Source organism: Pantherophis guttatus, chromosome 1 (genome assembly GCF_059756535.1).
Source record: "Pantherophis guttatus breed Tessera chromosome 1, ASM5975653v1, whole genome shotgun sequence".
In the NCBI taxonomy this organism is placed as follows: domain Eukaryota; kingdom Metazoa; phylum Chordata; class Lepidosauria; order Squamata; family Colubridae; genus Pantherophis; species Pantherophis guttatus.
This window is the reverse complement of record NC_142063.1, coordinates 152,581,159-152,597,656: the sequence shown is the minus strand read 5'-3', so window position 1 is coordinate 152,597,656 and position 16,498 is coordinate 152,581,159. Positions and strand designations below refer to the sequence as shown.

Below are 16,498 nucleotides of genomic sequence, written 5' to 3'. Positions count from 1 at the left end.
AATTTTGAAAGCCACCACTGCCCCAACCTTTTGGGCACCAGGGACTGGTTCCCTGGAGAGAGGTTTTTCTGTGGACTGGAGGGGGCGTGGTTTCATGTGCTGCCTGCATCCTGCGGATGAGGGTTTGCTTGTTTGTGTGGCCCAGTTTCTAGCATGTTGTGGACCAGTGCCGGTCCATGCAAACCCATGGGGGTTGGGGATCCCTCCCCTAAAGTACTTTGAACCCTGGATTGAAAGGACAGAGAGCAAGGACAGAGTTTCTGAGAGCTCACTGGGTTTCTGCAGATGTTAGGTTAGACCTGAGGACTTATAGAACCCAAGAATCACATCCCAGTGCACAAAAGTGTTTAAGATCAGCAACAACAAAACCCAATCATTTACAGCAGTGGTTCTCAGTCTTTTCTTCACCACGAACCTCTTTTACATACCTTTTGTGGCCATGGACCATGGCCACGGACCCCCAAGACTTAATTCATGATTTAAATCATAACACTTCTTCAAGCCTTTGCAGACCCCCTGTGACAACATCACACACCCCTCCAGCGGTCTGCAGACCACAAGTTGAGAACCACTGATTTACTTTACTTAAGTTTAACTTACATTCGGTTTATCTTCAAATTATATAGTCTTTTACTATTCAGCTTAATTGTTTTCACACAGCAGGAAAGATGGGAACCAGACAAATTAATAATTTTCAGGTTATTTGCCTTAATCTGATGGGGTAACTTGCTAAGAGGAACTGAACAGTTATGATTAGCATTTATTTCATTATATCTTTCGTAGTTGGGCCTTACTACCAGATATCTCTGAGCTTTGTCCTTTCCATGGAGGCCATCCTGGTGCCAAAGAAATCTATCTTTCAGTACCAAATAAAAACTTGGCCTCCTATTCTCAAAACTGAAACTTAGCATTCAATACCCGACCATGCCTTTTGTCCATTAAGCACATTTCTGAGGTGTTTCCATTATTATGATGTATGTATTAAATCAAATTATTTATTTTAGGTCTTACTTTTCCCTGTTTATTTGATAAGAATATAACTCACCATGAGATTCTTTTAGAGCACATAGAGTACAAATATGTTCAACCAAAATTAAATTAAATACTTTCAATAAAAGAATATTTATTTTGCAACCATCCATTTTCTGTATGAATGCAAAAAAGATTATTGACAACTGAATGTATATAGCTCTATAGTTTTATTCCATATACCAAATTAGGACTGTTCGAATCATTTGGAAGGGTGCTTCATAAAGTGAAGGCATCATATATTGGAATCTGCTGTTCCAGGGATCAAGATGACTGCATCCTTTAGACAGCTCCTTCAAAGCCCTTCCCAGTTGCTTTGGCATACGTGTAGCTGCACAGAAATCATCTCTAGACCTCGATTGGCACCTCAGCACTTCAAGCAGGAGTTTCAAGGTGCATTATGGTTCCTTTGCAAATTGCCTCTCCAAATAATTTGCACAGGACAGGTATTAATGCACCAAAGCCAAAATCATACTTAAAAGTCTCCAATCCTTTCCAGTTGAAGGTAACATATTTATACAAATTTATAACAAGAGCAATATTTTAAACAGAACAACCCAAATTATACCTACAAGGCTTGCTTTATAACTCTGGATTTTTCTAGCAGGTATTCTGAGATCTTTGCTCCCATTACAGCTCCAGTTGGTGTGAACATCATTTCCAAGTATTTCCCGAAACGGCTAGAATTGTCATTGATAGCAGTGTGGGCATTCCCAAATGCTTCGACTAAAGGGTTCACTTGGAGGATCTTCTCCCGCAAAGCACGGTTGTTTGCCTTGATAAACAGAAAAGATCACAAGAAGTTTCCTCTATCAATTATGTGGCCCTCATATCTGCTTAAAACTTTCCTATTCTCACCCTGCACTGAAAGTGAATACGTCAGCAAGAAGCAGTTGAAAAGGAGACACAATCAGGAACAAGATAATAAGAAACAAGAACACAAAAAAACCCCAGCATTAAATATCTATCTATTAATATTTTGTGCAAATTTGTCTGAAGAGAACCTTTCCTAATTTCTCTGGGATATAATCCAGTGAAAATACAAATTTAAAAAGTTGTTTTATTATACATAAAACCTATTAAATAAGTAAATACCCTGCCCTATTTTCAATTTTTCTTCTAAAACTCTCTGTATATTAGAGGTAGTCCTTGAGTTACAACCATTCATTTAACGATTGTCCAAAGTTATAACTGCACTGAAAAGGTTGACTTATAACCATTCCTTGCACTTACAACTGTAGTAGCACCTCCCACAATTATGATCAAAATTCAGACATTTGACAACTGGCACATATTTATGATGGTGGTTGCAGCATGCCAGGGTCATGTGATTGCCATTTGAAAACTTCCCAACCATGGCTGTGGATGCCGGCATCCCGGGATCTGGAGGTTCCATCCTTAATGATCGGAGGTGAAACCCTTGCTCCCTCCGATAGGGTCCGCAACTTGGGTGTCCTCCTGGATTCTCGGCTGTCCTTAGATGACCATCTGACGGCCGTAACCAGGGGGGCCTTCACACAGGTCCGTCTTGTGCACCAGTTGCGCCCGTTCCTAGACCGGGATGCCCGCGCCACGGTCACTCACACCCTTGTTACCTCTAGGTTGGACTACTGTAACACCCTCTACATGGGGCTGCCCTTGGGATGTGTCCGGAGGCTTCAGCTAGTCCAAAATGCAGCCGCGCGGGTAGTTACGGGGGCGTCTAGATACTCCCGTGTAACACCTCTCCTGCGTGAGCTGCACTGGCTACCGGTGGCACTCCAGATATGTTTCAAGGTGCTGGTGCTCACCTATAAAGCCCTTCATGGCTTAGGCCCGGGGTACTTGCAGGACCATCTCCAGCCATTCTCCCATCGTCCTGTGCGCTCTCACAGAGTCGGCCTCCTCAGGGTGCCGTCGGCCAAACAATGTCAGCTGACGACCCCCAGAGGGAGGGCCTTCTCTGTGGGAGCCCCGACCCTCTGGAATGGATTGCCCACTGAGCTCAGGACAGCCCCCGACCTTCTTTCCTTCCATCGCGAGCTGAAGACGTGGCTCTTCCGCCAATTAAACTGATCCATTTGGGGGTACACTGGTATAATTTTAACTTGTTTTTTAATTGGGTTACTGATTTTAATTTTGTATTGTATTGTGATTTGTATTGAAGTTGTCATTTTGTAAGCCGCCTTGAGTCCCTAGGGAGAAAGGCGGCATATAAATCGCAATAAATAAATAAATAAATAAATAAATAAATAAATAAATAAATAAAGTGACCAACTTTTTTACAATGAGAAGGAGGACAAGGCATGCATTAGACTCAAAGAAGTGAGTCTAATGCATGCATGTGTGCCATGTCATGTTTTGGTAAGCCACTTGCGGGCGGCACTCTCTTGCGCATGGCGCACTCTCTCAAAACATTCTCCTGTGCGGAGCGCATGTGTCTCATAATTGCGTCTCGCTGCACTGTACCGAGCCTTGATGAATCATCATGTGAAATACAAATATGTCAATCACACACAACGGATCGACTCAGCATCGATCGAATACTGAGATTTACAGATTAAGCTTCAAATATCGAAAAGGAGGATTCGAGAGAGGACAGAACTTAGAAAAGAAGGACTGTCCTCCTTAAAGGAGGACGATTGGTCACCTTACCAACCAGCTTCTGATCAGCAAAGTCAATGGGGATGCCAGAATCACGTGACATCTGTCTGATTCACTTAACAACCGCAGTGACTTGCTTAACAATCATGCAAAAAGGTTTGTAAAATCAGGTGTGATTCACACTTAACCACTGCCTAGTTTAGCCACAGAAATTCTCATCCCAGTTGTGATCGTAATCTGAGGATTATCGGTATTACGCGTTAACACAGGATCTGAGACTGAAGTTAACAAAAAATAGAAGCAGAAGCTTGCAATCACCTTGTCACAAGATACACCTGAAATGGGAAGGGAAGAAGAAGCATGAAACACAAACACCAATCCAAAGATTTGTACATGCTCATCCTTGCCAAATTAGCAAGTGGGCAACCTGTGGCCTCCAGGTAATTCTACATTAACAAATCTCAGACTGCCCCTCTTGCCTGTGGTGAGAGAGAATTGAAACCTGGTATAATCAGTTGAGACAGAGATTGCTCAACCCTGCACTAAATCTCAGTTTAAGGTTGCATGCAAATGCAGCCAGTACTTCACAGTATTATAATTTGAGTTATGTGACAGTCAGTAAATACCTTTCCCAGGAAGGTCAAATGCTGCACAATGAGATGGGCACTTTCGGTCTTCCCAGCACCGCTTTCCCCACTGATGATTATGCACTGATGGTACAAAACAGAAGAGAAGATGCATAATTGGTAACTCAAGGAATATACCTTCACCCCTATTTTCATGTGCTTTAATATACCATTAAACATTTAGCTATCTTAAATTATACTTTCTTTGAAGAGTTGAACAATCATGCAGAGTATAAAACGAACATTCAAAGTTGCCCAGTTGAAAGTATTAAATGCAGTACATACAGTATGTGAATGAATATGTTTGAATTGGATCTAGCCTGCTGATAATGGAGAATACAGAAAGAATTTTTATTTCTGCCAAATTCTTTCAGTGAGAAAGGATTTCTGTCCCTTCTACAAATATACCCGCAGGATATCTATATATATAAAAGCCAAATACCACTCACTCATCATAAAATCTCCAGAACGGTAAAGCCTACAAACTTGAAATATGGCATGTATGTTCCTCTTGGCTTCTGGGTACTCGCTAAGAAAGGATTTTTCGAAATGACCAACAGATCATTAATATTTCATATACAGTATTATATTCACGCACTCTGATGCTAATGAGTTAGGCATTTTAGTCCCCCTCCTCTGAAAAGAACTCTGTCCCAACTGCCTGTTGCCTTATATTAACATGCTCTGATGCTACCCCTTTGCTAAACAGGGCGTGGGCGTGACTAGCGCGTGACTCATCAGGCCTGCAGGCTGGGACATTATACTCTCCTTCCCCCTCTGTTCCAACTGCCAGTTGCCTTATATTAACACGCTCTGATGCTACGGATTTACACATTCTACATTAAGTTTCACGCTGTGTCAATTTATCACTCCCGATCACATAGTTTCGTAGCGAAGCACAGGCGTCCAGCTAGTATTTATATATGAGTGACATTAGACTCTGATTAAATAATGAATGTACAGTAAGTGACAAACAAGAAAATCAACTATTTTGCCAATAAAATTTAGCAGGTTGTTTTGTTGTTTTGTTTTGTTTTGTTTTGTTTTGTTTCGTTTCGTTTCGTTTCGTTTCGTCCACTGAAGCATTCAGTGTCTGGATCTGGCTGCTCCTGATGAAGAAATGGCATGCAAAATTGGGGAAGTGAATCAAACAAGTTTAATAATCTGGGATTGTTTCAAACAATGCAACTGGGTGATAATTTCATAACAGTCACTATGGAACTGACAATATTAGGACAGTTTTCGTTTACATGGACTACTCCCTGGAATTACATAGGTTTTCCTCTGTGCTGGCCAGTTTGTATCCACACTCCAGTCAGCCAGGTTGTAGGAAAAATGCAAGGGCCAAATCGGACCTCATATCATATAAATGGCCACCACTGTGAAAATAGTAGCCATTCTCTTGGCTGGGCTCTCTCCATGTGACATATCAAATTTGGAACAAGGTGACATTTAACCCTTTCAGGTTAAGACACTAGTACGGAGCAATGATTTAAAAATATGAAGAACATAGCATCACAACATTCAATAACTTACACTGCTCTTTAATATTGAAATATATTAACTTTTTTTGTTTTAATATATTTTACAGCTATTTACTTTTTTTTTTAACTTAATGACCCACTGAAAAACTGATGAAGAGTGAAACATATATCAGTCGACAAGTTCTACCAGGTATTATGGCGGAGGCAGGAAGCCAAATGGATGATTAATGTTTTTGGCAGCAGCTGCCTATTTAGTTGAACTCTACCTTGGTTCTTGAAGCATCCCAGAAGAACAGCTATTCAGACTACTTATTGGTTGTTCTACTTTTAAAGGTAAAAAAAAGGAGAGAAAAAGTTCCTTTTAATAGTCACCAAATGTAATATATCTGAAGATCCCTGCACATCACTTCCTTTTCTCTTTATTCCAAATGGTAATATGCCTGTATTTATTTTCTAGAGCAGGAGTGTCCAACCTTAAGACTTCTGGACTTCAACTCTCCCAAATTAAAAAGAGAATGTAAATATTCCCTTTTTCACTTTAACGCAAAATATTCAGTGGCAATGGTGTTCAAAACACAGATCTCTCATTTCATAATACTGCAAACATATGTGAAAAGAATGTCCCATAGAAAAATTACAGACAATATACAGAGTATTGTTTGTAATTTTTCTATGGGATATTCTTATACAAAGATTTTGGTTTATGATGACAGAACTAATACTACTATAGAAACAACTCTGATGTAAAGAACTAACAAGTTGCACATAGAAACAAATGTAAATATCGTAGAGAATAAAAGACAAAGGGCATCTCATGTAAACAAATTAAAGCTCAAACTTTAATTCAAGTATTAGGTTAACTTTCCCTAGTGTTCTAGAGAATAGACTAGCTTTGGAACAAATGTTTACCACGGTATACATTTATTAGTTGGAAATACTTTATCCTGTAAAATCTAGTTTATATCCAAGTTTGGAGGAAATTCTTAGTTCTTTCTTTCTAAAATAATATTGCTGCTGCCTTTCTCCCCCTCCTCCATCCTCCTTCAACACCCAATTACTTTAGCCCTGTCACTATCCTGGCTTCTCATCTTGAGGCACGTTCCACTTTCGTCAATGTCCTTCTAAAATAGAGTGCTGAGAACTGGACATATTTCTCCAGATAAGGTCTGGCTAGTATAGAGATTATATTCCATGACCCAGAAGTTATCCTCCTTCTGTTAATGCAGCCTCAGACTGCATTAGTTTTTCAGTCTTCATCATGCCACTGACTCATCTTCAGCTTGTGATTACTAAGGTTATCTAGATTGTTCTCACACGTATCACTATCACAAGATATCTCTCCCATCTACAATAAGTGCCTTAGATTTTTTTTTTTTTTTAATGTAAGACCTGCATTCTATAGTGTCATCTGTAAAATTCTTAGAAGCCCTCTTTCAGACTCATCCATTCAATTTATAAAAGTACTGAACCATCTCTATGGTTTAGGACAGATACTGGTCCTCCCAGGATCTAGCTCCATATTGATGCAAAGATGTGAATGAGAATAGGTATTGTGATGGAATGTAGAAGGCTGGATTCGCTGGAGGGAGGGGGTGCGTTCCAGAAGAATAAGAGGCAGCTCAGTCCAGAGACCTTGTGTGAGAGAAAAAGGGTGAAGACGGCCCTCCCTGATAGTTCTTAAAGAGCTGTGATGGCGAACCTATGGCACGTATGCCGGAAGTGGCACACAGAGCCATTTCTCCAGGCACATGAGCTGTCACCCATTGCTCTTCTGGGTTCCAGCACACCGGCTAGAGGGAACACTGGAAACTGGAAGAGCAACCACCTGGTGAGCATGCACGTGCCGGGAAGATGATCTTCCGATTTTTGTTGTGTGTATGTGCACCAGCCGGCTGGTCTTCACACGTGCATGTGCTCCAGGAACCGGAACACGAGGTAGCCAGTGCGCATGCGTGCACCGGAAACCGGAAGATCATCTTCCCAGCACGCGCCTGCGTACCGGGCGGCTGCTCTTCCAGTTTCCAGCACGCATGCGCATACTCTTGTTTCGGCACTTGGTGCTGAAAAGGTTCACCAATACTGTTATAGAGTATATATTTGATGTAGATAGATTGCTTCAGTTTGGCAAGATTCAATCTATAGGTATAGAACAATAAAGGACTCTGTTTAGAAGACTCATTATGTGTCTTTCTTGGTTTGGGGGCCTGACAGGTGTGGTTGCTCAAATAGCGGTTCAACCATATAACACCAGACCCAACTCACATTCAGTCAACTTTCAACAAATATATTAGAAGAAATCTTGGCTTCAGGGTTTTTGAAACCAGGCTATATCACATCTGCATTTTTTATGATGTTTGGATGTACACTGCTAGTACGTGCAAATCCTTTGCATGCAGAGAGCTCTGGGAGATAATTACAAAACAGCCACACAGATCTTAAAAAGAGATGCAGCTTTTTTATTGATTCTATCAGAGATGTAATACAGGAAAATGAGATTAAACCAATACACTGGAAAAGCTCTTAATCAAAGTGAATCTCAGATGCCATTTGAAAATATACTGTTATTTACTTTATATTTTATGGATAATTATTATCCATACAGCAAAAATTGTAATCTCTTGAGTACACCCAAGCATGTGTCTCAATCTGCATATGTGGTCATATAAAATATATTCATGAAAGAAATGAACAGGGGATATGAGAAAAATAGTTGGGGAAAAAATTTAAAGCAATAGCACACTTTTACCAATTATCTCCTAATCACCTGCTTGCAACTTCCATTGTGGCCATATCACAATTATATTGAAACTAACTTATGCATGCAAATAGTATGTGTTCAAAAGAGCTCCAAATTAAATAGTTTATAGCAGGGGTGGGCAATTGTGGCCCTTTTACAACCTGTGGATTTCAACTTCCAGAATTCCTGAGATAGCCAAGCTGTCTCAGGAATTCTGGGAGTTGAAGTCCACAGGTTGTAAAAGGGCCACAATTGCCCAGCCCTGGCTTATAGGATGCACATATTTAGCACAGATATCTGCAGGGTTGGGGAAAGGATGAAAACAGCCTTGTGGCATAGCAAGACAAGCTTCACTCCTTTGAACATCATGGCGCTTGCTTCAGGAAGGGACAACACTGCTTTCATTATTTTGACAAAAAAATTCAGCTCTTTCAGATGCTTCTGATTCTCAGTTCATAGGCCTCAGTTAATGACTATAATTAGGACCAGGAACTTTGTCATTAAGCGACATGGTCATGAAGCAAAAAAAAAAAAAATCACATGACTTATGTGCTAACTTACAACAGCAGTTCTGGAAATTCTGGTTGTGGTTAGTAACCAAATCATGCACAGTTACTAAGCATGCTGTCACATGACCACAACTTGAGACTTCATCCTGGCTTCCCCCATTGACTTTGCTTGTCGGAAGTCTACTGTGTTTCCCCGAAAATAAGACCCTGTCTTATATTTTTTTGAACCCCAAAATAAGCGCTTGGCCTTATTTTGGGGGAGGTCTTATTATTTTGGGGTGCGTGGAGCAAGATGGGGCTCCTCTTGCCGTCTTACCTGATTTCCAGCTCTGCGTTAAATATTTTTGGGGAGGGCTTATTTTCAGGGAGAGGGCTTATTTTAGCACATGCGCTCAAAAGCCCCATTGGGCATATTATCAGGGGATGACTTATTTTTGGGGAAACAGGGTACAAATGGCAATCTTGGGACTATGGGATGCTATGACTGTTATAAATGTGCACTGGTTGCAAGGCATCCAAATTGCAATCATAACCCATAGGGATTCTGAGACAAGCACAACTCAAGGACTGGCCAGAAGTCTCCTTATTCAGCACTGTCATAACTTTGAACAGTTGCTGAATAAATGGTCGCTAAGTGAGGGCTGCCTGTATTTTTATATTTGTGGATGGTTTTGATACAGATTTAATTGTAACGGGCCCAATTAATCACTGAAATGTAAACTAATCATGACTATAATTGCCTTTGATTTCAGTGGCTCAATTCTAGATAGGATTAACATTAAAACCAATCTATTATGTTTTTACATATACTTAAGAATCCCACACAGTAATTTCTATTACCAGCTATGTTTAAAACACAGTTATGACCTTCATGATTCAAAAACTCATTAAATTCTATGCAGCACATTTGACAAAAGTTTAATCAATCCCAAGTTTTTTTTTAAAATGCAGTATTTTCTTATGTCATGCATATAATTGTAAGTATTTTTAAAAACAACTGTTTTCCTACCTGGTCTTTATTAAAAGTAATCATGCTTTGGTAAGCAGCATCTGCAGTTGCAAATATGTGGGGTGGGTTGGAGGAACGCTTCACACCATGATAAAGCTTGGAAAACTAAATACGAAATCACACTTATCAAAACATTGCATGCGAACCAGGCAACTAGAAAATACATATCAAAACCCAAAGAGGCAGAACTACCAACTCCTGCATATGATTTCTCTCTGTCCATAGTAAGCTGTCTTAGATCAAATTATTTGCCAATGCAGATAAATGTCTACTCCAAATGGCAATGCCTTTGCAAAAAAACCCAGAAAGGTTTCTATTTCATCCTTTAACCAGGAGATATCAAAGACTGAACCCACATCCTTCTTGTGCCTTTATATTTCCCCCCAACATCCCTTCTATATAATGTTTTTTTTTAAAAAAAGTAATGAATGGTTAAGTGAAAGCAATAGGGATGTGGTGGCTCAGTGGCTAAGATGCTGAGCTTGTTGATCGAAAGGTCGGCAGTTCAGCGGTTCGAATCCTAGTGCCGCATAACGGGGTGAGCTCCCGTTACTTGTCCCAGCTTCTGCCAACCTAGCAGTTCGAAAGCACGTAAAAAATGCAGGTAGAAAAATAGGGACCACCTTTGGTGGGAAGGTAACAGTGTTCCTTGCGCCTTTGGCGTTTAGTCATGACCACGGAGACGTCTTTGTACAGTGCTGGCTCTTCGGTTTTGAAACGGAGATGAACACCACCCCCTAGAGTTGGGAATGACTAGCACATATGTGTGAGGGGAAGTTTTACCTTTACTTTAAGAGAAAGCAGATACCATAGTATCTTCTCAGCTAGTCTGGCACGGTAGGTCCACTCTGGATTCCTTCAATTAAACAGTGTCACCTGTTGGGACCTTTAAAATGCACTTTCTATCACTTGCTTTCTGAAATGAGGTTACCCTCAAGATTCAAATAGTCCCATTTCTACTGGTGTTCCGCAGACCCTGAAGATGTGCCTCTTTACCCAGGCCTTTGGTGAGGCTGATTTATGCTCCTTTTTTTCTTTTCCTTGTTCCTATCCTGGTTTATTTCTCTGCCACTTTTGCTTCTTTGGTGTTGTTTTGTTTCACATTCTTTGCTTTATATGTTATTAACACTTTGTATTCAGGACAGAGGGATGCAATGGTTCAGTGGCTAAGACGCTGAGCTTGTCAATCGAAAGGTCAGCAGATCAGCGGTTTGAATCCCTAGTGCCGCATAACGGGGTGAGCTGCCGTTACTTGTCCCAGCTTCTGCCAACCTAGCAGTTCAAAAGCACATAAAAAATGCAAGTAGAAAAATAGGGACCACCTTTGGTGGGAAGGTAACAGTGTTCTGTGCACCTTTGGCGTTTAGTCATGCCAGCCACATGAGCACAGAGACGTCTTCAGTTAGCGCTGGCTCTTCGGCTTTGAAATAGAAATGAGCACCCCCCCCCCCAGAGTTTACCTTTATTCAGGAAAACCTTCAGTATGTTTAGTGTATCTTCTTCAGTGCCCTTCAGATACTGTTCCAATGCCTTTTCTTCTTCTTCAATTGTATTATTTATGGCAGGGGAAGTATTAGTACAATTTGTTACCCTAATTTAATATTCTTTATTCAAAAATACATTATTAAGAAGCACCCTCCAATAAGGGAAACAATATGATACAGCATAAATAGTTTGAAAAGCAGAATTCCAGCTTGTTTCTTACCTGTGGAGAATATATACTGAGATTTTGGAAGGGGTTTAATGCTATTAAAATATCTCCAACGTAAGTATAAATTTGTAAATCTCCATATCGCTTCTTCAGCTGATAAATAATTGTATCCTGAAAAGATCACATGTTTCACAGTTAAGCAATATTTCTTGGAAATAAGCAATAATTTCCAGTATTATTTCTCACTTCTGTCAAATATTAATTTCACTAAATCAAACCATTGCTTACACAGTCTTGTATCTTCCTCAAATATAAATTTATAGCCATGCCAAGTAAAAAGCAATATGTCTGTCTAGTAAATTTTGATTATATAGGTCAGAGAAATGAATTGTAGATGTCATCGTTTAAATGTATGTTTGGAATATACACAACAAAAATAATTCTACTTTGTTTTAATTCTGCCCATGAAGCTAACTTGCTCGTTTCAAGAACAGATTATCTACAATTATATTTATTTATTTATTTATTTATTTATTACAATTGTAACATTTTACTACAATTCAATTTTAATGAAGACAAAGCAATTTTTCATGCCAGCCACCACTGAAATCTATTTCCATTTACTGTGGTGTATTTTGACAAAAACTAAGCATTACTTTTCTCAACTAAAATTATAAAAAGAAAAACAATGAACTGAGTTACCAAATGTATTGTTTTTCTATTGTTATGCCTATTTGTTCATTTTTATTAGATACAGGTAGTTCTCGACTGATGACCACAATTGAGCCATATATAGAGAGGAAGGTTTAAGCATTGCTCTCTTTCCTTTGGTTTACCAATTGGTTTCTAAGAGCCAAGTTACTTATGACGGCTGTCAGCAGGAATGTGATTTTAACAGCTGTATATGCAAGGAGTATGGAAATCTTTCCTTTCTACCCATAATTGCTGCACTGTTTCTTTCTCAGTAGTGGTCCAAAGATATATGTAGCCCCACACACCGGGGGAAAATGACTGAGACATAGAAGCGATCAATTATGTGTAGCAGGCACTCCATTTTTGCTTATTCATGCTGCATTTTCCTTCTTCGACTTCTCCTCACAATTTGTTCCCCAACAAGCTTTCATAACCCCTGAATTTCCAGCAATTGTCCATATTAGCTGGGAATTCTAGAAGTCGTAATCTCAATAATATCAAGAGGATGCCACCAATGGTGGGTTGCCCCTCGTTCAGATCGGTTCGCAAGAACCGGTAGTAAAATCGGCGGAAGGCCCCGCCTACCATCCCGAATGTCGTCATCAGCGATCTGCGCATGCACAGAAGTTTTGTTGCGAACTGATAGTAAAGGTAAGTTGAACCCACCCCTGGATGCCACATTAGAGAAGATTGGTCTATAAATGAAAGAGAACCATGACCACCTCTGATTTGGCTCATTACTAGTATCTGCTTCACTGCTGCATCAGAATGTTATGTGCAGCAGCTTTTTGGGGTACAGATTATGCCTGTGCACATTCCAAAGATCATATAATAGTTATGGGAAATTTTAATTTTTATATAAAGCTCATATATATATACAGAATCATGCTCCTAAAGAGCGGGAACGACATGATCATAAAAGGAAGTCTCGGCCAGTCCACCCAACTGCACTGGAAACAAGCCAACACCAGAACGGAATAAAGCAGTTGCAATCCTTTAATTAGGTTCAGCACAGCAAACACAGACAGGAGAAAGGCACAAGCCGGAAACAAGGTTTAAAGTTAGCGCTACACGCAATCGCAGTGTAGCGCCTTTTATATACACAGCAATAAATCAAGTGGCAATTAAACAGTTAATATCACCCCTCCTTCCCCTAGCTGGCCTGAAGGAGGAGCACAATAAATCAATTAACAATCAAACAGTCAACATCATCCCTCCTTCCTCAAGCTGGCCTGTAGGAGGAGCGCGCCTCTGTTACAGCACAAGGCAGCGTCATCTGCAAACACCATGCCCCCCCCATCTCCGATGAAAGAGTTTGCTTCGTTTTGTGTGCGGGTGGTAAAGACTTCTCAAACAGCTGATGACACGCCCCCGGAGAGTCCAACAGCTTGCCCTCTCCTCGTCGTCCTCCCTAGTGATGGCGAGACCCAACCGAGGCTCGACAGGAAGATTCAACAATAGAGGAGTTGATCCTCTCTTGCTCTTTTTTGCCATTGTAAAGAGCAGGTTTCAAGTCTGCCATTTACCATTTCTCATCCTTTCATGCCATACATGTTCAGGAATACCTAGTACAGATTGTGTCTCAAGCATGAACTTTGGCATATATGCAGCTCTCAAGTTTCGGGGGAAACTGTAGTCCAGGGGTGTCAGACGCAAGCCCTGTGGGCCACATCTGGCCCATGGGGTGCTTATAGCCACGAGGCTGCCTTGGAAACAGTGAAGGACTGGCCTGCAGTGCCTCTACCAGTGAAAACAGAGTCTGGGAGGGCCACGCATGGCCCTCCCGAGTTCCGTTTTGCTGGCAGAGTGCTGGAGGAGGCCGTTACGGTCAAAAACGGAGCCTGGGAGGGCCGTGCACAGCCCTCCCAAGCTCAGTTTTCACTGGCAGAGGGATGCAGGAGACCATCACAGCCAAAATGGACCCCGGGAGGGCTGCACATGTCCCTCTTGAGCTCCCTTTTCGCTGGCAGAGTGCTGCAGGAGGATCCCCCAGCCCTGCCCGGGCCACCGCAGGTGCCCCTGACACAAGTGATGTTGAGTTGGCCATGCCCACCCTGGCCATGCCCCCCTCAGGTCAAACACAATCTTGATGTGACCCTCAATGAAATCAAGTTTGACACCCCTGTTGTAGACAGTTCTCTGGAGGAAGGGAGATGATCAAGAAGCAGTATGCTAAGGCCAAGAGAAGGAGAAGACAGTAATCATCCTCCTTCAGCCTTAGACTGAAGTTTTGAACTTCACCCTTTTTACCCAATAAGTCATTTTAATTACATTAGGACCCACTGTTTTCATATAGCAATAATTCTTTAAAATTATATTTAACCCTCCAGCAGGCTCATGGAATGCGCTGGTACTTCTTTTTGCTTTTTTATTTGTTTTTCAGAAATCTTTTCAATTCTGGTACTCTTAAATTTTGGTGTCCCTGGGCTAGTGTCTACTTGGCCTTAATCTAGAGCATTTTTACCCTGATGGGTAAAAATAGTTAATTATATAGTCAAATTTTGTCTATAAACTCTCATCAAGGGGAAAAGGGTAATGCCTCTAGGCACATACCTTAACACTATACAATTGCAAATTGACACTACTGTATAGGAATACTTAATAATTGTCAGAAAGTAATACAGGGTGTGGAATTCTCTCTTCTTACACATAATGGTTAAGGAGAGGCATTTCCCAGAACATAAGTAGAAGCAGCGAGAACAACAAAGCTGCTATTCTAAAGGACAGGAAGCAGGATCAGGATGCAAAGAAGACTTTTGGGAAATGATATTTGAGATCTCCATCCACAATACAGACTTAGCTGTATCACTAAACATGTATTGATATTTTCAAATGGAAAATGAAGGGGTTTAACCATATGTGTTATACTTACAATTGTGTGCATATGTGTGCTTTGACATACACTATTTAACTTTGATGCTTAGATCCGATCTCATTTTAGCAAACTTAAATAATATTGTCATCTATTCACCTGTTGTCCTGTATATAAACAAAAGTAACTGAATATTTGGAATATAAATGAATATATGATTGGAGATTAGAATAATATGTTACAGAGTGGGTTTTTTAAAATTTTGTCTGAACTTTGAATGATCAACTTGATGACAGGATATATTAATCACAAGAGTAACTTGAAGGCAATTACAATTAGTAAGATCACTATTTGTACTGAGAAAGAATCCATCATCTCATCATATCTTACCTCATCCAAAACTTCAAGGTTTACCAGATCATCATCTGGAGAATATTTGTCAGAAGCATCAACGTGATATAGTCTGCGAATATGCATTTGTTCATGCCTGTAAAATGGTTGGAGTACCTGTGTGAAAAATATTATTCCTAAAAACAACATATGAAAAAAAAACCTATAATAATTCAAGTTGCAGCTTGTATTTTCCATATTCTGGGAAATATTTAATGAGGTCATGTCCTCTGGAATATTTTCAGAACTTCACAATACCATAGTTTTACACACACATACACAGAGAGAGAGAGAGGGAGGGAGGGAGGGAGAGGAGGAGAGAGAGGGGGAGGGAGAGGGAGAGAGAGAACAAGTTGTACAGTACCACACGGAAGTCACATTACAATTTGCACAATCTTTTAAAGACATGTATTCCATTGAACCTTTTTAGCAATTCACCCGGTTATTCATCAATTTTCAATCAAAATTAAATGAATAATATATGGATATATTGTGTCCTTTCTAATTATAGGAAATAAAATGTATACTCTGAAGCACTTGCCAATGATCTTCACATACACAGAACAAAATGATAAAATTTCTCTGTATACTTGATTGTTCATTGAAGATGCAATGTCCTATTTTTTTAATGTTATATACTTAAAAAGTTGTTCCCAAGTAATGCTAGCATATCTGAAAGATGCCTATGCTTTATCACTGATGTATTAGATTACTATACACACAGGGAGCTTATTTTACATAGAATATGTTCCAATATTTGATTCACACCAATGATCACCAGTGGTATAACCCAGAATATCATCAACTCAAGCTACAACCAGAACTCAGGCTATCCACCATCATATGTAACACTTTTTTAGTTAGCAAATTCAGAGCAATTCATCTCAAATATAAAAAAAATTGCCAATCTCCACTGCTTTCACTTTATCTCAGTGTGAGTTGATTTGATATTCACCTGAGGCCATTATTAGTTTG

General features: G+C 40.1%; 1 protein-coding gene across 1 annotated transcript in view; it reads right to left on the bottom strand.

Moving 5' to 3' along the window:
* Window positions 1-16,498, bottom strand: part of MYO3B (myosin IIIB) — a 252,059-nt gene that overhangs the window by 151,817 nt on the left and 83,744 nt on the right. Inside the window, exons 9-13 of the mRNA XM_087882018.1 lie at window positions 15,524-15,620; window positions 11,683-11,799; window positions 9,978-10,082; window positions 4,239-4,322; window positions 1,602-1,804 (exon numbers count right to left, since the gene is read on the bottom strand). Coding sequence (XP_087738144.1) covers window positions 1,602-1,804; window positions 4,239-4,322; window positions 9,978-10,082; window positions 11,683-11,799; window positions 15,524-15,620 — 606 coding nt within the window. The remainder of the gene's footprint in view (window positions 1-1,601; window positions 1,805-4,238; window positions 4,323-9,977; window positions 10,083-11,682; window positions 11,800-15,523; window positions 15,621-16,498) is intronic.